The 25529-nt window shown below is 42.2% G+C and overlaps 1 protein-coding gene across 4 annotated transcripts in view; it reads right to left on the reverse strand.

Moving 5' to 3' along the window:
• Positions 1-25529, reverse strand: part of rxraa (retinoid X receptor, alpha a) — a 115215-nt gene that overhangs the window by 30595 nt on the left and 59091 nt on the right. For all 4 annotated transcript variants that reach the window (XM_028601692.1, XM_028601690.1, XM_028601691.1 and 1 more), the window contains exon 3: positions 13857-14095. In XM_028601692.1, coding sequence (XP_028457493.1) covers positions 13857-14095 — 239 coding nt within the window. The remainder of the gene's footprint in view (positions 1-13856; positions 14096-25529) is intronic.

Below are 25529 nucleotides of genomic sequence, written 5' to 3' on the forward strand. Positions count from 1 at the left end.
AGGTGTTACGCAACATATTGTGGAGGACATTCGATTGGTACATCCAGTACAGTCTGCTTGCGGGTGTCAGATTCTGCACTGAATTGACACATGTGATTATATGTCCCGTGCCACCCGCTGGCTTCGACATAATGCTGCAATATGTTAAAGTTGATAAATTAATGCTTCCTACAAAGGGGTGTTAGCTCTAACGAGCCGAGGTTGTAGCTACAAGTTTTTATATATGGTGATTAGCTGCATTGATAAATGGATGTGCTCTAAATCTAATGCTAAGAGTGACATCTTTTTATAATCTTATGAAAAGATTGTGGAAAGCACACACATTTATGAAAGAAGTAGTGTTTTTTTGGTTTCATAAAAACACAGAACAATAAACCATGTTTTCTGGAATCTATGGCTACAACTAACCTGTACTGTCCTTATAGTTTTATCTACCCATAATCTTTCCATTAATCTTAATTCAAAAAGTCTCAAAAAATGGCAATAAAATGCTCATCACAAGTTCCCAGAGCCCACGGCGACTTCTTCAGAGTGCTTGCAATTGTCTGAGGCACAGTCTAAAACTCAAAGATATTCAATTAACAATAACAAAAAAGATAGAAATGCAAAACATGTTTATTTTTGAGAAGCTAGAAGCAGCAAACCCTTTGATTTAAACTAAAAAGAAAGACAAAATATTGCCGTCTTTTAATTTTCTGTCCACCAACTAATCGATCAATCTTTTCATCCCTGCTTTATACTATGCCCACTGGCTACAACCACTAAAATAAGGAGTCATTTACTACATTAATATATAGAGGCCAATCAGCAAATCCCATAATAAATATAATACAATGGAAGCTTGAGATGAAGGGCAACAATCAGCCCAAGTGTCTCATTTTAACAAAACATAAGAATAATTAGATATAATCTCACCAGCCGGCTTTGATTAGGTGTGTGTCTCAATCAATCAAACTTGATTTCTGTGGCACATTTCATACAAATCAATGGAACACAATGTGCTTCGTACAAAAGCGGCATAGAAACGTTGTGCAATTATACAGAGTAAAATATATGCTCAACTCTAATTTATTTTAATAGAAAGAACAACCCTGGCGGCAGAACAGGCCTTTTAAACTATTAGTATGCTATGACAACACACATGGTGATGAAAAAGAAAGAAAGGAGTCGTCCCTCGAGCAAACAGAGGAGAAAAGGGGAAGAAGAAGAGCTGAGACAGCGGAGGCCTTTGCTTAAGACGCGCTTAGCTCGATTCAGAGTCAGAGCACAGACTTTGCTCATAAAGACACTTCAAAAGCAGACATCAAATCCTGGTGCACCACCCTCATGTGGAACTTCAGTTGCTTTCCACTTCAAGGGCACCTTTTAACACGGAGAAAGTTATCTTCAACAGAATTCTTTTAAAACGCCCTTACAGAATTCTTTTATAAGGCTTTCCATTATGCAGTGGCACAACATGGCCAGCAATAGAACACAGTACTCTTACTGTTACACGTCTTATACCGTAAAACTGTTATCACTCACTGAACTGCGATGCATTTGTGTAACCTTAATTTCAGAATCACAAAAATGATTTATTGCCAAGTAAGTAGCACTTACAACGAATGTGCATTGGTTGTTGGTGCATACATCAACATATTAAAAGTGTCAATATAAAATAAACAAACAATAAAAACAGAAACAAATAACACATACACAGAACTATTTAACATTAAGAAAAAAAGAGGCTGTATGGATTAATGCAGGATGAGCAAGAGCCAGAAGGTGTGACTGGATGAGATACAAATCTTGTGTTGACACCTAACCAGCTGCCTCCTGAGCGGTGAGGACAGGGATCAGGTCATGATGTCACCTAATGATAACCCCTGTGTCACCTTTCAACCTCTTGACACCTGTTGACAATCACTTCCTCCTAAAAGCTAACTTATCTCAGCGGTGCTGCAAAGAATGTCTGAAGCAGAACTTTCTTCTCCTCCCCGTGGTGTGAGTGTGAGAGTCTTATCTGGACACGTATCAGCAGAGATTGGGGATCTGGTTTCCAGACTGGGAGGGGTGTTAATGGGGCCGCTCTTCTGCGGCCCTCGGGGTACATTCACAGTAAGACACCCTTTTGGATCGGTTACCACACTGTTACGAGTTCAAAAGACACCGGTTTGACTCGCATAGTTCACAAACGTGAACAGATGTAACAGGCACGTGGGTGAGAGCACGCACAATACACACAATAGTTCAGACTGCATTACAGTTATTTGCAGATGAATCTAGGGGTCGTCTGCAAATAAGTCCGACTGTAAATTAAGTCACACTCAAGGTAAGGAAACAGGAAGGAAAGATGTATAGATGGACTACAACATGAGACTTGAAGGGGTCCTGCGGAGTTTGCTTTTATACAAACAAAAGTTATGTTCACATGTGCAAGATAAACAAACCAGGCACCCACTCATAGAAAAAGTGCTCCGTAGTGGTCAAAAACTCCACAGGAAACCTTTAACAATCCACATCTCTACTTACTCCTCACATCCATGGAATAACTGTCCAAAACGACAATTTTGTAGCTCTAACATTTTTCATAAAGTTTCAATATAGTCTCCTACTGCTTTTATTTGCTGTTGTACTGCTGCCTTTTCAGCACAGACTTTGACTTTTTTACTCATCCAGATGTAATTTTAACTGCACCTTTTCTTAGAAACATGTTTATTGTTGTCCTCAAGTCAGTGTTAATCATTGTGATGTGGAAAATGATCCCCATTGGACGACATAGTATTGACATAAAGTGAAATTAATCCTCAAATGTTTATAGTCATAGTTTGCCAAAATAAGGATAGCTAAATTGTGATTATGCCAGCACAATATAGTATAGTTCACAGATATCTCATCAATAATGACTTTATTGATGGTCATCACTCAGATCAGTGATAGGCTTATGTACCAGCTTTAATTAAAAATAACTTGTAGTGAGCTCACAATTATAACTGCCAGCTCAATTACTGAGGTTAGGCTGACTCAAAGTGAAGAAAAAATATCTACAGAATAATATTTATGATGGCTTTGTACATTACAACAAACCATCAAGTCTGTCTTTTCGGGGCGGCCTCTAGCTCACCCAGTAAGAGCGTTTGCCCCATGTTGGCTGAGTCCTGCAGCGGCGCGGGTTTGAGTCCGACCTGCTACCCTTTGCTGCGTGTCCTCGCCCATCTCTTTCCCCCTGTCCCATAGATGGTGCTGCGTCAAATTCACACCGACGCCTCTGCACTCTTGTCATAATCAGAAGAAGAACGAGTGCAGCGCAAGTAGTTTAGTCGGCGCAAACAATGACAAACCTCACAGAAATTATTCAACCTGCTCCATCCTCATGGAAGGCGAGAGTTTGGACACATCTCGGCTTTTATAACCTCAAGGGGAAGACGGCACTTGATAGGAATCATGCTATATGCAGGAAAGTTAAGTATTTTGGAAACACCAGAAACTTGAGAACTCACATGGTACGGTATCACCCAGAGATTAACATTAAAAGATGTGGACGTGAACAACAACCTAAAGTACCTCTTCATAACGTGCCAGTCAACAAACGCACTCTTTCAATGCTCTAAACTCCCACCGTTGCATCAGAAAGAGTGTTTTCAACTGCCGGAGACATTGTAACTGCTCAGCGGAGCATGCCCACTCCAAAATACCCGTCGACCAGCTTCTGTTTCTGCAAAAGAATGTACAGATTCCAGCAAGTGGTGGACTATGAACTGGACACACACACACACACACACACACACACACACACACACACACACACACACACACACACACACACACACACACACACACACACACACACACACACACACACACACACACACACACACACACACAAAAATGTGTATCCATTATGTGATTCTGACACATCACAAAAGTTCTGTTGAATGGACTGTAGTTAGTTCTCTAAAGAGAAAGGGCCTAACATTAAAGGAAGTTCAATGTGCCCAGTCAAGTTCACATTTCAACAGTCAACCTGGTAGCTGAAGTACTCCTTAAAGGGATATGCCACCGTTTGTTGAAATAGGGCTTATCACGGTCTCCCCTAGCTGTAGCTGTGGGCCAACGCATTTTTTGCGCATGCATTGTTTTAGTCCGGTGCAACACCGGCAGCGCCGCCGCTAGTTAGCTTAGCGTAGTGAATGGAACCCTATGTTGCCGGTTAGCATGTTGTGAGTAAAAGTGAGCCAACAAAAGACAAAAAACAACCTAATTACTTGCACTGAGACAAAAAAATGCATTGGCCCACCTATCTACAGCCAGGGTAGACCGTGATAAGCCCTATTTCAACAAACGGTGGCGTATTCGTTTAAACCACATTTAGCAGTTTTAACACTTTAAAGCTATAGGTAAAAGCTCTTTTTATTTAAGAGTTTTATACTTGAATTAAATGTATTTAAAAGCTGGCCAAAGCTTGGCATATTTGCAGTTTTTAGTTGCAAAAGTTTTTATTTTTAAATCGAGAATAGTTTTGGAATCGAAAATCGATATTGAATCAAATCGTAATTGTATCATGACATTTTCTGAATCATACACCCCTACTGGCAACCCACAATTTGTGCATTCTAATGGCTTATTAATGATGTGCAAGTGAATACAACTATGACTTATTAACCATTAACAAATGGTAGTGTTTAGTGACAACATAGAAATCCTTCCGAGGTCTGCCTTTACTGTCACTCAGCTCTGATAAAACACTCTCTTGTCTCTCTCCCGGTGGATAGAATTCAGTAGAAGCAGACATTATTCTAGACAGCTCGGAGGTTTCTAACACTCACCCCATGCTGTGCCACAACAGATAAAATGAATCATCGCAAGTACTGCTGGCGCTTGAGTGTGTGTGTTTTGACAGAAACTTTTGTTCCAGTCAAAAAAAGGATATTAAGACTATCAGCGGCACGAAAGGCAGCAAGCCTTACAGCGGTGGAGTGGGAATATACAGAGTGACTTTCAGCAGTTGTCTCACCTCAGCTTGGCTATATCTGTGTGTGTGTGTGTGTGTGTTTCTTTATATGTTTGTGTTGACCCCAACAAGTGTTTTTGGCATCCATGGGAGTGTGTGAGCGCACAGAGGGGTTGGGTCCGCGGCATGCATATGTGTATTTTTAATTCGTCAGGTGTGCGTGTCTGCATGCATGCGTTTCTGGATTTCATGTGTGCATGCATGTGTGTTCTGTCAGCATGCATGCCTAGAACTGTGTCCTTTTGGCTTGGTTTTTGGGTGGATGGGCATAAGGGCTGTTTTAATAGGAAACAGTGCTGCTCCTGTGGGCATTGCACTGCCTACCACTGACAGGGCAGCTCTTACAACCATGGAGTCACTCTCCTCTCACAACAGTCTTCTCCAACAGTCTTTTATCTCCTCCTAACTATAGACAGTCTTCATAGAGTATTTGAGTTGTGACAAGCTTCTCCTGCTTTCCTTTGCTCTTTTCATAAATAAATCACACGTTTTACTTTCCACAAGTGCTTGGGTTGGTTTAAACAAACTCTGATGCATTCGCCCGTTTGGTTCTGTTCATTTTGGGCTGGTGTGAAAGCTGTCGATCAAACTCTGGTGTTGACTAAACAAAAAAAAAAAAAAAAAAAAAAAAAAAGCTTTTGAGGTGTGAAGGCAAGACAGACAAATGGCAGGATTTGATTTACAGTGTATATGTGATTTTAGCATACACTCAATGGTAAACTACTTTTAAATCTGTCTTCTGACTGTGAAATGTCAAGAAAGTGATCTGCCAAAATGTGTAAGTGACTTTTATCGTTTATGGAAATCATTTAGTAACCCTAACGTGTATGTGCATAACCACATCAATTAGATTTTCCCTGATCAATCGGAAAGTGAAAAGGTGTGTTGTGCATGTATCCTTTTCTGTGTATAATGGCTGTGACACAGTAGCTGTCTCCTCTATCTCTACAATAACATCACGTTTCTACCTGCTTGATATTACTGTATTCATAAAATGAGGTTGACTTGCAGTCTTGACTAATAATCAGTTATTTCTTTGTGAGCTCTTTGTAAAACCGGAGAACATAAATACACACATACAATGATGCTTGACCTGATGTCAGTCACTGGAATTTGACTCCCCCCTGTGGGTCCATGTAGCGATGTTGATCCCGGTCGCCAGAAGGGTCCAATCCTTGACTTGTCAGTCTGTATAACTTCATGTCTAAAGCTATCGGTTTGTTTAAAGAAAGAGAAATACACTTACAAACAAGCAGTACAAGTGTACATTGATGCAGTGTCTGATGATCATCACCATACTATTCTGGCTCCAATAACAATTTGCATAATTAACTGCACATTATCACTTTGGCACCATGCATATTTAATGAGTACTAGACTTTAAGACATGGCACTTCCATTCTAATCAAGGAGTAATCCACAATGAGCCACGCACTTACAAAATAAATACTGCATAAAGCAAAGTGCCTATTGTTTTGCTAAGGTTTGTGGCACAGAGTGGAACATCTTATACCACAGCCATGTGATGATGGTGATAAAGTGTGAAGTTATTCCAATAAACTATTCAAATTTAAATCTTTAGTTTTAGCACTGTTTTTGTCAACTTGAGAATAAATATTGCCACTCTTAACAAGTTAAAGAAGTTGTTCTATTAGTTGATTGGAGCAAATTTACAGATATGCATATTCATTTCTAAGTCATGCAGCTTCTAAATTACAACTGTACGGTTATCTTAAACAACGCACATCACAGGATTGAGAGAAAAGTTTAATAAATGACTTTTCAGACATTGTGAATGACTGTACTTTCAGTCCATCAATCATGTGCACACATAACCTGTCTCCCCAAATGTAGTTTGCCTACATTTGTCTGCAGTGTGCATCCATCTGGTTTAGTGTGCGGTTAAAACAGGGTATGAAAACGTACAGGTTTGAATTTATAGTGTCGAACGCTGCCACGTGGGAGGACCCGGATTATAAAGTCACAGTTTAAATGTCTAATAAGCCTGTATATGGGTGTGGTCATGCTCATGTATGTCATCTGTCGGTCATTCAGTGATTCACTGACAAGTGTTTCCATTGTCCATTAGCAAGTCATCCAGCAATTAACTGACCACCCAATTCCTCGGTCACATAAGCGATTATTATTTTTCATTTCCCAACTGTTAATCAACCTGTGAGTATTCCACTGGTATGTCCTCCAGCAGGTACAAGATTGTTGATTGTCCAACGTATCACTTCGTGATGGATCAAGAAGTATTTTCAGAGTCAAAACAAGAGCCATCCAGTGATAAATGATTGAGTGTGTCCATTATCATCAAGTCATTCTTCATACTAGCGTCGTCTAGTATGCTACACGGAAATCAACTGAGTGGTATATCTTTTGTCAAATGGCACGCAATCCAGCAGTAATTGACTTTTAGATTGATTATATCCTGCAAGTCATTCAGTTGTATTTCCATTGTCTACCGTCCAGCAGATAACTGACTGATAAATCCACTAGCCAGTCGTCCTGCTTTTTACATACTAATGTTTTTACTTGTTCATTACAACGACTACATTGATTAGCTCTTCAAACAAGAAGTGGCGCTGATTAACACCAATACAGGCAGAATGTAGTTTTACGAAAACCTTTTCATAATCTGTTTTTATGTTCTTTGGATGAAAAGGGTCAGAATGTTGTTGACAGTTTATCTATTATTGTTCAGACACAATTTTTATCTTCATGTGATACAGCAAATATTTCAAAAATGCAGTTTGACCCATGTTTGTATCTTTACTCCTGTCTTTATATGCTATACATTGTGTTGTGAGATGTCTATAAGTAGTAGAATTCTTTAGTTAGTGGCATTATACCCCACAGACATGCCACTGCGTACATGTCTGTCCACAGACAGTGTTGGGTTGCTGTAAGATCACACCACCAGATGCAATTAAAGCCCTATAGGGATTATTTGAAGCTTTAAAATAAATGTGTGCCCCCTGAGGCATTCAAACCGCAACGTCTAGAGCCGGCATTAGGGGGCTGCTCTCTGAAACTTAAACCTAATGTTACAGTTTCTATCCCTTATACCTGCCACCTCCTAAATGCATCGTCTCCTGTGTGGCCCAACACAAGTCAGAACACACAGACAAGCCCCGACGCTATCGCACTGCATGGCACTTCTCAAATCATGGCCTACGGTCTTTTAGAACAAAAAAACGGCAGTCGCAAAGGAATGCCAATGGAAAGTACCTGGGCTATGACAGCTACATGGTGAATTCTTCACAATTTGCATTTCAACCGCAGTAATTCTTCAACTAACCACCCTGTTGCAAGGAAAACCATGTTCTTCATCAATGATTGCACGTTCTGTGCTTTCACCATTTCAACAAAACAACACTTCATGCATATGTTTCAGAATAAAAGCTTTCTAGGGAAGGCAAAGGAAATGTGCTCCCTGAACTGCTGCAACAGTTTTAATATGAACCAGATGCCGGATATTTGCATTAATAGCAGCAACAGCTGATTAAGAAAGGGGAAACTTCTAAAATATGATAAAGTTTGCTTATGTAACAGGAGACAATTCAAAAGAATAGAGAGGTTTTCTCTTCATTAAACTAAGAGCTAAGTAAGTCTGTACTAAACGTCTAGTGAAACACAACTTGATTAATTCTACACATTAGTTACACTTCCTTGAACTACCATTGCTTGGAGGGGGTGGAGGGGGGGCCTTCTAATTGCTACCTGGAGACAGCTTTGCCTAAAAAAAAAAAAAAGAAATCTTCTCCCCCATCCATTTGAGGGTTGATTGACATTAGAGAGCTTTAACTGTTCTCCTGGGACCCTACACACAGCCCCTTTGTGGGGCCATTAGAGCCATGCAACCATGATGTCATGCAGAGTGACTACAGCGAGGTCCATCAAAGACCGGAGCCGCGGCATGGACCGTTATTACTCCCACACAGGAAGGGGCCGAGGTTCTCTCCCTCTCTTTCTTTCACTCGGGTGTGTTGTGATTCAGTCTCCTAGCGACCCCTCGCATCAAAACGACGTACCCAAAACTGGCGCATGACATCACCACTGTCGCTCATTTATAACTTATTAAGCGCGTGTTCCATTTCTTGTAAAACATTTACACCTTTTTCAAATTAGTGTGTCTTCTGTGTTCGACTCCAGAAACACACAATCGTTTTATGTGTTTCTAGAAGTGTTGAGAGACACTGGAGGCCTGTTGTTGGTTAAGGATTCTCAGCAAGGTTTCAGTGGGAGAGCGTGGAGGGAGCCGGCGGTGGTCTGATGATAAAGAACCCCTTTTTTCTGCAAAAAAAAAAAAAACAGCCAGACAACACACTCCATTGTCACTGGAAGTGTAAAATGTGTTCCAACCCTGCGTATAATCCCTTCCAGCTGCTTGGAGAGTTGTGGTGTCTCTAATCCTGAGATGGTCTGTATCCTCAGTGAGTTCAAGCCCACAGACGCGACCACTGATGGGTCTGATCCTATTGGGCATTGCTGTGGCCTGGCAACGCCCCCTGACCAGATACCCGGGGAAGATGTCTCGCCATATTTCCCCTCATACAGCGCCGGAAACAAAGAGACGGCATGTCTAATAACGGCAAAACCACCAAGCGAAAGACAAAGTATGCATTTTGCGTTGCCAGCAAACCATTCATGTAAAATATATGTCGGAGTGTGGGCCTCCTCAGAACAATGCAGATGTTTTTTTTTTTCTCCAACAATATACACAGCAGATAGCCAGGATGCACAGAATAGACGCGACAAAACGCGAGACGTATGCAACCACAGTATGTCAGCATGTCTGGATGTTCGGGACACAGCTCAAGGGGAAGTACCGTTGCTTGAGATGTAAGAATTGGCTGATGATAAAGGACAGTCTCTCCCTTTACATGTGGTTTGGCTGTCGGAGGGTGCAGCATCCCAGTAAGAATGGGAGTTTTGTTCATCCCGTCTTCTGTTCTCATCAGGTTGTCATTTGCGTCTTTGATGTAGGAGATACTTCAGGCTCATTGGTTTTGGTTTTTGCCAATACTCATTGGAAATCACGCAGGTTTTTAATAAGAACCAGAGTGGTTAAAGGAGATTTCCACCTGGATTTTTATATTGTCATCCCTCTGAAAGTTGTGTTTCCTGCTAAAAGAAGACACTGATGATTGTAGTTCATGGTAAACAAGTTGTGATGAGAACGGCTTAGGAAATCAATAAGGAAGTAAAACAGAAATATAAGGTACCAGTAAGTGAGTTTACAGTGTGTCCATGCCCAGTTTGTGTTTGTGTGTGTGTGTGTGTGTGTGTATAGGCGGAGGGTCTTGTACTGGCCTCTGGGTGGTTAAGTAGGGAGGAGGATGAGCTGTGACCCCGTTCCAGTCAACTGCTCATGAAAACAGCGAGTCAGCCGAGTGCTAAAAACAAGTGGCATACGCCGTCTGACTCAAATCACGTCTCATCACAAGTGCCGCGCCTCACGACCACAGGGCCCCGACACCATCTTTAACCTCTGAGCCGCGCTACTCACATCAAACTGCCGTCCTCCGCCCTCACTGAGCAACAGGCTGCAGCTGCTGCAGTCTCAGTTATGCAAACGTTCAAGATTTTGGGGGCTGGGTTTGAAATGCTTCAACACTGGCACTTGAGATTTGGTGGAAAAAACCAATTACAATACTTTTTTTCACGCCTTACTTTTTGTGTTAAAAACAAGTTTTGAATCTTTTTTATTTATTTTTTTTAATTTATTTTAAATCCCCATTATTCAGCATTTATAAGGTTTAGAACACTATAAAATAGTTGTATGCAGGTACAGTTTGTTTTAACCTGTTTGTCAACAAATATACTGTAACTCCTGTAGGCATAATATACAATATAGTAAAACATAAAATATTAAATATGTCCTCATAGGAAAAGTTATAATTGTTGACAAATAGTTTACATTAATAAACACTTAAAACTGTATATATGCTTACAACTACACTACCATTCATTACATGTTTGTACTGCTTATAGCTAAATAATTAAAACAAAGTCAGCCAAATGACTCCATTACATCAGTTATAACACAAGAAGCAAAACTAAAGCGTCCAAAAGAAATACAGTCTTAAATCTCAGAAATTAGTAGGGCTGCCACCTCTTAGTCGATTAGTCGACTAAGAGGTCGTTTTGGTCTTAGTCGACTAAGATTTCTTTAGTCGATTAGTCATTTTTATGCTCATTCATGCTTAATTACTTATTTCCAAGAAACGTCTGAGCACATTTATGGTAAACACAAGATTTAAAGTGGTGCTTTTGCAGGATTAATTGTGGAGAAACTCAGTTTTACAGATGGTTAATTAACTACCTTTATATTGAGCTTTTCTAGTCTTAACCACCTCTCAAAGCGCACAGCTCTGTCAATTAAATCAACTAATTGATTAGTCGACAAAATCGTATAAGTGTTAGTCGACTAAGAATTTCTTTAGTCGAGGACAGCCCTAGAAATTATAATTAAAATCAGGAAGTAAACAATATTACAATTCTGACCAGGCAATGCCAACTTTTGGTACTTGCAATACTTGCTGCTTTAGACGCATTAAAGTCATTACCGAAAAACTATTCAGGTTCAAGGTAAACATGGAATCAGGATAACGGAGGGTAACTGTTTCTCATGCCCTTATATGGGATTTTGAAGAATGAGAGATACTGCTTTACTTTTTTTTTGTGTGTTTTACTGAATTGTATTTACCGTATTTATTCCATTTGTGATTTTTATAACTTAATAGCACAAACTGAATCCCAAACAATCCCAACCACCCTCAAAAAAATGACAATGTGAGCAGTGCTGCCCACCCCTCAGTGACCGGTTGGATGGGTGGGGATACAGTTTAGTGCTTTACCACACACTGGCATCTCGAAACGGGCGGTAAGCCTCAAGGAAGAGGGTGGTGCTCCATTCCCCACCCCGACCCTTACCAGTCCATACTATAACCCCTTTGATGTAAAAATGGGTTCGTAGAAAATGTTTGTATGTTTGTAGGTCTCAAATGGAAGATATCATTTGGGTATTGATACTGAAATTCAATTATCATATCGGAACTAGTATCGTTTTTCGATACCTCGCCCTGACATCCATATGTCCACGCTTGCCACGTCAAAGAATGAAATGTGAACAGCACAAATTGCAAAAGAAAAAGCGTTGCCAATCAACATTTTTTTTGCAGCCATTTACCCTTATACCAGCTGTTTCAGCAAGTTCAAAAGAGTGCAGCATCGTTAAAGACTAGAAACCAGACACGACCTGTTACACAAGGCAAAACACGTGCTGTAATTACTGTACATACAGTATTAAAACGGTCACCACACAGAACAGCTGTTACCTGCTCTTTATAGCTGTTAAAAATGGCAGGATTGGCCAAGCGGCAGAGAGCAGAAGAACACCTAAAGCACATGATCCTTTTTTATGATTACTAATACATATTTACATGCTAAATATGTACACACTCAGAAGGGATCACTGAAGCTTCTGGTATAGATTCATTCAAATGAGTCAGACCGAGACAGACAATCATCTGTAACGTTTGCTACCTAAACACTCAACCTGCATACAAAGTATGCCGCCCGGGGACAGAGCCGCAGAGATGAAAGTGTTGGAATTAAAAAGCGTAGAAGAATCAGCCGGAGAGGGGTGGGGAGGGAGAAGAGAGGCTTTCTAGCAAGGAAAGATTCTGGCCGCTTTCTGAAAGTGCCCCTAATCCACCCTTAACTCCATTACATGTGGGACACTTCGGCGATAAGCCCAACAATAGCGGAGAGAGCCCATCCCAAATAGCATCACATTGCCGACACACTATAACACAATTATTCACAAACAGAAAAGGGCAGCCACTGCATTTTTGGGGGGGGGGGGGGACTATTTCAATTTCAGATATGGCTTCAGAAGGAAACTGGGCCAATGCAGGCTTTGATGTCTTAATTGTGTGTGTATGTGTGTGTTTTTTTTCATTAATACCAAAGAAACTGAGGCTTATTGATGGAATAAAAAAGACAGACGAAGAGACAGGAAATGGAGATGGTGTGAAAGAGACAAGGAATAAGAAAACAAGAAAGGGAAAAATGAGAAAGACAGCCAGAGAGAAGGAGAATGAAGGGAAAAGAGAAGGAAGCAAAATAAGGCGGGAGAGAGTGACAAATAGGCCTCACATATAAAAGAACGAGTGACAGAGCAAAGTACAGTTGAATGGGCCTTGATTAACTGTGGCATGGGGTCAAAGCCGGGCCTCTGTCTGCTGGGGCCTGGCTTGTGTGTGTGTGTGTGTGTGTGTGTGTTCAACTGTAAGAGACCGTAATTTGCACTTCTGAGACATGTGAATGCAGTTTGTAAGACACAATACATAACCTTTTCTCTGGTTAGTTTTTGCACAGCAAAACCTCATGAAACCATGGTGGAGGCTGCTCAACATGAAACCTTTTGGTTTCTGAAAGTAGCTTGTAACTTCCTTTTTCCAAGGAATAGTTCAACATGCTTATATTGTCCAACATATCATGAAATATGCTTATTCACTTGTTTGGCCGAAAAGTTGTGCTCTCAGGTCTGTCTGTTTAATATGGGGCTACAGCTCAGAGAGCCTAGCATTGTCCAAAGGTTAAAAAAAAAAGAAAAAGAAAATATCACCTACAGCACCTCTAAAACTCTGATTAACAAGTTTTATAGTGTTTGTTGTAAATATGTATGCATAGTAGTTGTATTGTTCAAGCTAATTTGCAGAATTCAGAGTAATTTAGACACTGTAATTACTTACTAGAAGAAAATCAAACAAACCAGACATCTAACTCTCAAGTGTCAATATTAATAAATAGATGTGTGTGTGCGTGTTGGTGAGTCTGTCACAGGCCTCACCTGGGGGCTGACGCTGGGGCCGTAGCCCATGCCGGGCGAGTTCATGGAGTGGGGACCCATGGGCGAGCTGATGACGGAGAAGGGGGAGGCCAGGCCGTTCATGGGCGAACTCAGCGTGCTGATGGGAGAGTGAAGAGAGCCGGAGGGCCCCATGGACGTCGGACTGAGCAGAGACGGGTGCATTCCCCGGTGGGATGTGGGTGAGCCCAGGGGCGAGGACGTCAAGTGCCCCGACGAGTCTGGTCGGGGAAAAAAAAACAAAAAAAAACAAAGAGGGCAATTGGAAACAACTCTGGGTAGGATGTTGCTGTGACATTTGATGATTTTCACTGCAAATTTCAAATAACATCTTCGTGAAGATTTTGTCAGCATGCTCCCCCAACATAAAACTTATGAAAACCACATTGTTCACATACACCTTTAGATTTTTCTATCTTTAGATAGGACATTTTCACACTCGCTCTAATTAGAGTTTGTCCGGTCCAAAGTCGACAATCCAGCACATCTGGTGAAGTGTGAAAGCAGTTGTTGAATCTGAACGCGGTCCAGGAAAATGCACAAAATAGCAATAACACATGAGACAATTAAATCCACTGACAGCTCTTGTGAAAAACAACTATAGCATGTGAGTCAGTGGAGCCTGATGGCTACACAGTGGTTCCATCCCTCAATGAAGAGTTTACCTCATCACAAGTGCTTCCCTCAGGGATCTACGAGGACAGGATGTACATCTATAATGTATGTGGTTGATGAGTGAAGTAGTGGGCCCCGAAGAGCTATAATATATAGAAGCATAGCTGAGGGAAAAGATTGAAGTCATGGGTAGTGATAAGAATAAGGTCATGTGTAATGTATAAGAGCTCATGTGCTCTGTCAGTCTCTCTCCTCCCCTCCTAGACACAGTCTACTCTGTACTTTGACTTAAGTTGGCGGGCAATCTTCCCATCAGCTGTCACCACAGAAGATATGGGACAGGCAGGAGCGCGAGCGCAGACTCAGGGTACTGTGGTATGTCACTGAGAATTTGGCGACAGCGCCGTATGTGCAACGATAACAACTCCCTCCCTGCTGTCTCGCCTTTCAACACGGCACCTCTTTACTTTCATTCATTCGTAGCCGTCTTTCCTTCTATTCTCCCTCTGCTACTTCTGTCCAATCTGCAAATCATGGCGGAGGGATCCCACCTCTTTGGCGCTCCCATTGCTTTTCTCATAGTGTCTAATGGAGTGTGTTTACTTGACTTTTTGAACAATGAAAACTATATTTCTGCTTTTTGAGCATTCATTTATTCACTGCAATTGGTTTCAAAGCTGCAACAAGTGGTTGCATTTTTCAGGCAAACATTTTGAACGCATTTGAGACCGTTGGTTGGACGAAACAAAACATCTGAGGACATCATTTTATGAAAATGATATACACACCACCATGATAGAACAATTTATCCAAATTGCATAGCCCTAAAGCTCACATAAAACAGCTTACTGTATGGTCACCGGTGATGAGTCCTTTGTCCTGACATACCCTTCCCCTGTACCCTGTCCTATTTTGAATACACAACTTTGCTCTCTCTGTGCAGCAGGGACATGGACTAGTTATGTAACACAAGTGTGGCTTGCCGATCACACTCCCACGTTTCATAAGTGACCAGGTTCCTCTGTTTCCTGGCAGTGGAATAAAATTGATGGATGGCTCAATTAGTTGACAGCCGAGAACAACGAGTCCACTTCACAGCTATTTTCCTGTCGCAGCTGACTTTACAGGATTTCGTTGTGTGTGTCTTCTTTGTGGTGTGTTTCTGCTGTAAAGACTGAATGCAGGACAAAAGAGGGGGAATCTTTTGCGCGGTTGCCCCCTGCATCAGCAATCCTCAGAGCAGCACCCTAGCTGACAGCTCAGCCAAGCCAAACACTTCCTGCACATCCTACTTGCCTCACAAGCACTTCCTGTAAGCGCACACACACACACACACACACACACACACACACACACACACACACAGGCCCCATCCTTCCGAAAACAAACACACATCCTTCTTAATAAAGGGCTAACAAGAGCTCTGCATCTAACTGTATTGCTTCAGTGTTTAATCCTGACTGATAGCCCTTAAGCTTCTATCTCTCAGATTACATTTTTCCCCCTAAAATGCGCCCACACACATAATTCCTGAAAAATAAAAGAAATAAATTAAGAGCTCTCCCTGAGCCAGCAATTCCCATAACTCTTGGCCAATTGGGTTTTAATTCAGGCAGATAAAGAGAGCTGTGGTATTAAGGTTGCCAATCTGCCATTGTAGGTCCCAGCGGGGGGGGGAGAGAGGAATAAGCTCAGCTGACAGGAGTCGCAGCAAGGCCCCACCTCGAGGGGGATGAGTGAGACAGGCTGGGAGGTAGATCAGACTGTTCATATTTCTCTCTCTCACCTTTTTTTTTTTTTTTTTTTTTTGGAGAACAGGAACAACCAGAGCAGAAAATGTACTGCAAAATCTCAGAACATCCTCTCCTTCCAGATAAACAGGAAGCAAACTGTGTGGCTACGTGGTCATATTGTATGTGATGTGAATGGTATTATTTGAGAAAAACCCCCAGGACATATAGATATCTCACAGCAAAGTGTGTGTGTGTGTGTGTACGTGTGTGTGTGTGTGTGTATTCTTGTTGGAGTTGGGTTGCCAGTGTAGGATTACAGCAGGATGAAAAGGACTCTGTCCTAATCCTCCCCGGAGAGGAGAGGAGATGAGAGTAGAGGAGATGAGACGAGACGGGAAAAGAGGAGAGGAGGCAAGAGGAGAAGAGAGGAGACAAGAGATAAGATGACAAGAGAAGAAAGGAGAAGAGAAGTAGGTAAAGAAGAGCAGAGGTAAAGAAACTAGGAGAGGAGTGGAGAGGATAGGAGAGAAGGGAAAACAAGGAGAGGAAAAGAAGAGACAACATAAGACAGGACCAGGAAAAGAAAAAGATAAAAGGTGAGGGGAGGGACTAGTCTTTTCTCTGTCACATTGACACTCCTGCCTGTATTTCTTAATGTAGCCCCATCCTCCCAACCTGTTGAACTGGAAAGTGAAACATGTTTGATAAGTAGTCTTGAGAAAACTCCGGCAACCAAAGTCGCCAGTTTGTGTTGTGGCTGTTGCAGGCTCGTGCATTTAGCATATTGATAAATGGATGATAGAGAAGAGGATGGAGAATGAGACGAAAGGGGACGCTTACAAACGGAAAGACGACAGCGCATGGCGTTCATCCAAACCGCTTGAAACGACTGTTGTTTACGCTTTTCTGACGGGTGATCTGTCGCCGTTGGGATTAATGGCCGTCCTTTCCCAGAAAAACAAAATGACACCATCTGTCATTTGTCGTGCAGCAAAGGAGATAATGCCTATAATACGTTGTTCAGGTTTGTTCACAATGAAAGCGAAGGGAATTTTAGAGGTGTCACGATTGTCACGGAAAGATGGGTTTGGATGCATGTTTGATCTAGGCAGTGCAATTTGCTACAAACAAGTTGGAAAAAAAATAGGCTAAAATCTACTTCCAGCTTACTTTAAAATAACTTTTTCCCCACCGCAAAAACTGCCGTGAACGGCTGGGCATGCAAAACTTGCTCGGCGGAGGCTACGATTCACGTGCAGTCACCCTCTTACCATCAACATTGTTTTCTTTTACCCATAAAAAGGTGCCCATCCCCAAACTTTAACCAAGATGTTTTAGTTGCCTAAACAGAGAACACTCATATGAATCATTTTTCAGTCATAAGAGTTGTTTTTAGAGGCACTGACGCACAATCTACTTTGACATTTCGGTTTTAGGTCTTGTTGAATAAAAGAAATGAGTGGAGTGGAGGATGTTCTGTGGTCTCTATAGTTACACTGAGTCACTGATACACCAATTGTTGGCGGGGGAGAGCATATCCTGAAGCAACACAGCAGAGGGTGCACTATTTGTCAGCTAAACAGACCCTGTGATGAAAGGTGACGGGCTGAGGGGGGGCTCTGTAACAGAAACCTACCCGACTTTCCATTGCTCCTTAAGTCTTTTGGTCCGTCATTTATGACTACTGTGTAACTTTGTGAAATACACAAGGCATGAATGTTCTCCATTAGGGGTGCACCATTCAGAAAATGTCACGATTCGATATCAATTCAATTCAAAATATCGATTCTCGATTCAAAAACGATTCACAGTATGTAAATGTTACTTTCCCCATGCGATTGCAGTAAACATACAATTAAAATAAAAAATGTAATTCTATTGATTCTATGAATCACACATCCCTATTCTCTATCAGCTCTTAAATTGAAACAGAGACTCTGATTTGGTAGAAATGGATTTCTAGTTTCTCCCGTAGTAGTGATTACCAATTTAGGGGCGAGATCCCCTCAGGGAGCCTCAGGAAGAAAATAAAAAGAGGATAAGATAGATATGTACTTAAGCTCTTTTCATAATTCTATTACAAACCTAATCTAGTTTTTTGATTGGTTTATATAATAGCTATCTGAAATGTAGCCCATGCTTTCGAAGTTACAGAACCCTAACTGTACATGGAGGGCACTTGGATGTTTGGTTTTTAAAAGCTAGACTTTGAATATATTGGATCAATTTACCTCTGCAGGACTGAATCAATCTAGAAGGGAAAATCCCTCTCTTGTTGAAACGTCAACAGCTCATACACACATGCATCCAGGGATGAAAGAAAAGATTACAAACCGCTGAATACACACCGCTTTTATAAAGACTACAAATGACTCAGCTGGCTGCAGAGCTAACACCAGTGGTCGCATTCCCCAACTAGCCCATGAGCTTGTGTTGCCTCTGCCAACAGCAAAGGATGATACATTATAGATGGAAAGTGCACCCCTACACCCCCCACGGTAGTCTGAACCATCCCTAGAGCAGACGAAACCTCGAAGTCGGTCTTTTTCCTTTCTTTGGCATGTTTCCTCAGTAGTCGCTTCTGTAGCTTCATGCGTCTTTTCCTGTCAATGTCTCTTTCACCCAACTTCTGGACACCATGTCCGCTGGGTCTTCTCCTTTTTAAAAAAACACATTTGCAGTCACAAGCAGGTGCCTATGCACAAGCAGACAGATGCTCATTTTTCACTCCGCGGCTAACTCTCCTCCTCTATTATTCATCTAGTGGTACCACGGGGGAGACTTAGTGGAACACGAGGACGTGGGATGCAGCAAAAACAGAAAAGGGAGAGCTCATGAATCTCAGTAAATCACATACTTTACATCCAGTTGTCAGTTTGCCCTTAAATCTCTTCAACTCAATATCAGTGGAATTGACGGTCAATAGTCACATCATGATGCTTTGTGTTAACAAAAAGCATCGAGCAGTGCCAGTTTTAGGTTAATACCCCTATAGCTTCGGTCCAATCCCGCATTCTCCTGAGACTTTGTCAGAGCTTTCACTACAGCACAAACACACACACTCTAAATGTGCACAAACAAACAAGAACATTCAGACTGGTTCCATGCAGATCCTTGAGCACACAACGGGTTTTTTTATACCACTCTGCTGGCAGTGGGTCAGCCGAGGGATGATGCCATTGGCGAGACAGCAGCCAGGAAAAAAAAAAAAAAAAAAAAAAACATTTCACGGATTGACTTTGAGGTAAATGAAGCGGTCATGAGTCACGTTCACCTACACCGCAGCACATAAGCTAACTGCAGCTCCTCGCAAAGAGAGACATCTGGATGAAGCCGCGGCCTGTCAACATTAAGGCAGCCCCCATTCTTTTTTCTTTTCTCCATCTGTTGATTTGAGGCGACAAGCAGATCCTTCTTTTTATTATTCTCAGGGACATTTTAGGAGAGGCAGGTGAGTCAGTTTTTGAAGCGCACCGAGCGTCGGAGCACAGACTGGATGAAACGCTAGTCATTAGCATTTCTCAGGATTTATTCGGAGGAAGAGGAGAGAAGAGGGGGAAAAACATTCAACAAAAAAACCCCAAGAGACTCAGCCGGTTGCGTAAAAACCCAGAGCCCAAAATAACACAGGAGCCGGTAGAACAGCTTCATTTGCAGAGTTCTTTTACCGCTGATGTCTATATCACCATGACGACAGCAGGCTGATGTTTTAGTCAGTTGTCCATGAAGCTCTGTATGTGCGCGCATTTCTATGTGTGTTCCAACAATTAGACCATTACTCATCAGCATCTTGTTTTCAGCATCACGCTGTCTATTTTAATTAAATACCAATGTCAACACGCTTTGACTTACACATATACAGTATGTCTCTGTGTGTGTGTGTGTGTGTGTGTGTGTGTGTGTGTGTGTGTGTGTGCTCATTAGTCAGGAAATGTCTCCCTACTGTTTTCCACTATATAAACAGACTAATCTGGTCCCTTCAGTTACGGTCCAGAGAGTAAACATCCCAGTCTGATGTGTTTACTCTATGGATAGGGAGAAGTGGGAGTGTGGGAGAGTGAGTGTGTGTCTGTCTCTGTGTGTGTGGGTCTGTTTCTGTGTGTGTCTGTCTCTGTGTGTGTGTGTGTGTGCGCACGCACACACAGGGGCGTCTGACTGGTGGGTAAAAGGGGACTGAGTACCCAGGGCCCTCATGTGAGGAGGGCCCAAAAAGATGCTAGAATGAATAGCTGTGGATGCGGGGAGGGGCCCATAGAAAATACCTTTCTACAGGGCCCAGAATTTTGTGCTACGCCTCTGTGTGTGTGTGTGTGTGTGTGTGTGTGTGTGTGTGTGTGTGTGTGTGTGTGGGCCAGGCCCATAACTGGCTGATGACATGTGAACAGGTGACGTAAAACATGACGAGCACTGGCAAATGTTACTTTTGCACTTTTTGAAACAAAAATTATTAATTTGCAACGATATGAAACGGAGAAAAGCGGCAAACCAGTGAATCTTTGGTATTTAAGATAGATAGTCCACATTTGCAAGGATTTGGGGTAGGACCATACACAAAAAGTGTATCCTTTTGCATGCCTAATGAAGCATAGTCCCTATAGACATCTATTCAAATCACACAAATGTCTTATTTCATTAGTTATGAACTCTACCTGCTACAATCAGTCAACTGATCCAGAGGTTCACTCTGTTTCTATATGGGCATATATTCTCTCCCTGGTTATACTTGAAAGCTATTTCTGTCCGTTGAACAGACAAGACGTTTGGGTGGTATTCCTGGTATTAGTCAGCCTGGATGCACACTTTTGAAGCCCTGACGTCTCAATTCTGGTGCGAGTTATGTCAGTGGTGACTTGGTGATGGTTCTTTCTCTTCATTTTCGTCAGAATATCTAAATTAATATTACCAGACTGCAAGATGGAATATGAATATGCAAACCAGGGACTGATCAGAACAGATTTGGATGCAAAACAATGAACAAAAACATCCAAGGAAGAATGAATAGCTGCAGATAGTAGCATTTTATCAGCACCTCTGAGACTGCAAAGGACATCACAGCCTTACTTAATACACAAAGGATGCTTGACGTCAACAAGGTTTTGTTCTTAGTCGCTTGTTCCCCGCGGTCTTTGTGCTTTTTATAATCCCTGCACAGTCAAAGATACACTACAGGAGAAAATCGTGCATTATGTTCACAAGGTTTTTCCTCACTCTTATTACTCTGAATCCTTCGTCCTCTTTGCGGTAAATGAGGCTTGAGGAATGGTGCAAAAAGCCATCTATTGATGAAGGTGTGTGCTTTGACAGGCCCTCCTGTCGAGACAAGATATGATCAGACAGAGCAGCTGCAACTGGAACTGCACCTTTATGACCGCTCATATCAAAAGTATCCAACTGTCCGTTAAGGCCCTTATCTGTGGGCATCCACAAACCAGCTAAAGCAAAAGAAAGGGTCCTTAATGTGGGATAAGTGGCAGAAAAGACCCAAAACACGCCACCCATAATTTCACAGTAGGTGGGCCGCTAACAACCATCATTTGATACGGTGTTGATATAACCCGATTCTTTTTGCCTGCTGAAACAACTGCCCTCATTAAAAAGACTTAATTCTTTCCCTCCCACCTTCCCGTTCACCCTTTTCTGTCTCTCGTGGGCTCCCTTTTTTTCCTCCCATTTCAATTCATCACTCTGATAGCATGTGGATAAAAGCGCATGGGGCATGCCAGTGCCCTCAGTGACTCTTAAGTGTCCGACGGCCATGGAGCCGCGGCTGGCTGTGGCTAGCTGCCAGCTAAGCCACAGATTACTGGCGCTATTGCTGGCTGTGCACCGACTGCCAACACTCTGATCTGCCGATATGGCCTACGATTGTTCCTTTTAGCTCAGAGGTGATACACCGTCTCGCCCAGCCAGCTTGCGAGCAGAGCTGCACAGGACGAGGCCAAGCACATGCTGCTGAGCGTAGAAGCTTGGAAATACTTCAGCATAAAGAATCTGACATACTGCTCGTCATGTTCTAGCCTAAATTATACACAAGACTGATGGCGCTTTGGTTAAGCAACTGTAAATAATTAGCTACCTGTCTTTTTTTCTTTTTTTTTCCCCCTTCCCAGCCGGTCTGGACCCCCACCCCTCCTCCCCCCATGTATGTGTGACCTGGTCTATGCTATGTGTAGTCATGTCTATAGGTCTAAAATAATGTCCATTGTTGTTGTTTCCTTGTCTTTTGTTGTCAAAAATGCCTTGTGATTTCTGCTGCAACCCAATTTCCCCACGGGGGACAATAAAAAAAACACACTAAGTAACTTAAAACGTGTAAGGGATTACTTTATGTAGTATTATAATATCATAATTGCAGCTTGTATTTATACAAGTTATTTTGGAAAACGAGTACTATTCGCCTCCTCTGAAAGCTCTGACAAAAGTAGGCTACATCCACTAATTTAACTAATCTCCGTCCATACTGAAAACTCATACAGACCATTCGCTTACACTTGACGTGTGTGTGTTCAAGTAAGGCTGATATAATGCTGCCAGACACAGGAATTGTCACAAATCACTTGAATGACAGCTTGCCTCCTGTGCATGTAGGCAGTAGGAGCATTATAAAATGCAGAAAGGAAGCGAATGTGGGTGTCTGCGTCATCGTTTCCAAAGTTCTCCGTTTCCGCCTGTACGGACTAAAACGAGACCCCGCAGTTTTCAAACTCAAAAAGGGTCCGCTGCATTTCCAAACGTCTCTGTCTGGAAACACCAGAGTAGTGTGGACATGAGGCGAAAATGTAGCAAACTATATGTTTTAAAAAGAAAACATGTTGAGGTAACCACAGTGTATTTATAGCCTCGTGAGACCGTCCTGATCTCGCGAGCTCCAGTTTTCCACTCGCAGATCAAATCAAAGAAAATTTGGAGCAGTTAGCCAAACGACCGGGCCAATCAGCGTTGGTTTTGAGGTGGGTTAGGTGGTGATAGACAGATGGTTTATCCAATCAGCTAACCAGTATTTTCAGACAGCGGTAGCCGCTCGCTAATGCTTTTTTTCTCTTGGATCCTTCTTTTGGAATATGGTCCGGGAACCTGAAATGGTTCCTTTTTATTCCTAAATTCTCGTTACACAAACCGCAAATATCCTTTACCGACATGTTTGCATGCTGAGCTAACGAGCTATGCTTTGCCTGCAGCAGCAGGGGCGGGCTTGTGGTTGTATTTTCCTACGCTTTGTGGATCTGATTGGTTGATTTGGCCTGTCTATCACCAACATAGGTGATAGACAGATGGTTCATCCAATCAGCTAACCAGTATTTCCGCCCCTTCCCAAAAGTTCTCCAACGGAAAGTTTCCAGATGGATATGCCGAGCAAATGCGAAGCAATCCATCTGGCGGAGTCAGGTTAGTGTATTTAACCATGTTTTCGCAAAATGATGAGGGCATGCTACAGCCTACAGAGGGTGCTTCATGCTTGTGTATCTACCTACTTTAAGTCAATGTAGGCTATGGATAGGCTATTGACAAAACGCTATCAAACCCTAACCCTAAATGGCCTCAGAGCAGAATGGTAATCTCCACTAAGAGTATCTCCAAGTCGGCTTTATTTGCATTCATTGTATTCATTTGTATCTATTGCTTTTGTTTGAAATCGCCAAGAGAGCAACAAGTGGAGCGCCAGACACAAGACACAAAGACAGCAAAACAACTACTGAGAAGGAGATGAACTAATCACAGATGAAGGACAGTCAGCGTAGTGAATGCATCACGCAGCTTACATCAAGAGCAGCTACTGACAATGGCAGCTGATCAAAAGACATGGCATGGCGCGATAATTACCACTGCAGCCTGTGGAGCTGCCTTCAGGACACCAAGATTACATTTGCAGCTGATGCTCTTTGGGTCTTATTGAGGACTCGCTACCTTTTCAGCAACATGGCAGCTTAGCAAGTAGCAAGGGGATAATAAAGTTAATAAACTCCAAGATGTTAAAGAACAACGGGCTTTTTCCAGATGAATTAAAGATGGATTTTTGACATCCGCAGACAGTTCCGTCCTCTTGTCCTTCCAGAACCCCTGCCATAAAGTAAATGGGGCGGCTTTTGTCTCCATTATAAAAAGAAAATGTGATATTTGTGCTGCTAAGTAGAGGATGGATACCCGACTCGAGCCCGACAGGACCTGATCGTACCCGGCGGGCCAGGTTCGGACAGATATTTAGAAATGATGTTGGGGTTTGGGTCGGGCTCGGTCACATCAGCGCGATAAGGCATTGAACATTTTTAATTTATAACAGCTTATTATGTAGGTAGGCAATGGGCCTGTTTCACTTGATGCAAAGGTTAGTTTTTGTGATTAAAATACATTTAAAATATTACCCTAACATCCGTCTGCCTGTGTGTGGAAATGTGCTTATGTAGTTGCGACAAGGAAACACGTGCATAGACAGAACCTTGTGTGAATTTTTGGGATTTTGTTCCGTTAGCTTGGGCCTTTTTTGGTAGGCCGATGTTAATTTAATTTCAATTGGCTATATGATTGGGCCTCTTGCGTGTGCCTGTTGCCCTGTGTGCGCTGATGCGCTCATTTGTTGACATTTCTAAATGCCTTCCTACAGTTGCTTAATAAAAGCGGGCTTTCTACACAAATAAAACGTACATGTGTCATTAGTATGAGAAAAAAAAAATAAATAAAAAAGAGATTTTAACTGTCGGGCTCGGACAAATATCTTAATGCCTGCCGGGCTTGGGTTGGGTTTCGGTTACTGGTCTGTCAGACGGGCTTGGATACAAAAATGCGACCCGATCCGCACTCTACTGCAAAGGCCCTCTGAACTGTCAAATCTTACTGTTGTATGAATGCCAGTAATCGGGGAAATGCAAGGCAGCCAGGAAGCCATGATTCAGCGAGCTTCCTCTTTTGTTGCACCCAGAGATGAAAATCACAACACAGGCCTTTATCTGGCTCGCTCACTGCCAAAACACACTTGAAGGCACATGGCCGAGCATATACATGTACACACAAACACAGAGAGATAATAACCTGACTGCAAAACACAAGATTGTGAGTTGATGAGATGTTAAATTAACATTTGCAGCCATGAGAAATCTGATAACTGCTTATGTTATAAGTTTCATTAACATTAAACCAGGAATGAAGATGCATTCTCCATCTCGAGCAAGTGTCTGCAAGTTAGCCTTTGTGTACTGAAATGGAGGGGAACAAATGCCTTTTGTTTTTCAGTCAAAAACACCAAACATGCTTTGCAAAATGTAATCCGATACCACCGAAAATCTTGATCTGCCACCACTCAAAACCAAATTTA

This window comes from Perca flavescens, chromosome 16, assembly GCF_004354835.1.
Source record: "Perca flavescens isolate YP-PL-M2 chromosome 16, PFLA_1.0, whole genome shotgun sequence".
Lineage (NCBI taxonomy): Eukaryota > Metazoa > Chordata > Actinopteri > Perciformes > Percidae > Perca > Perca flavescens.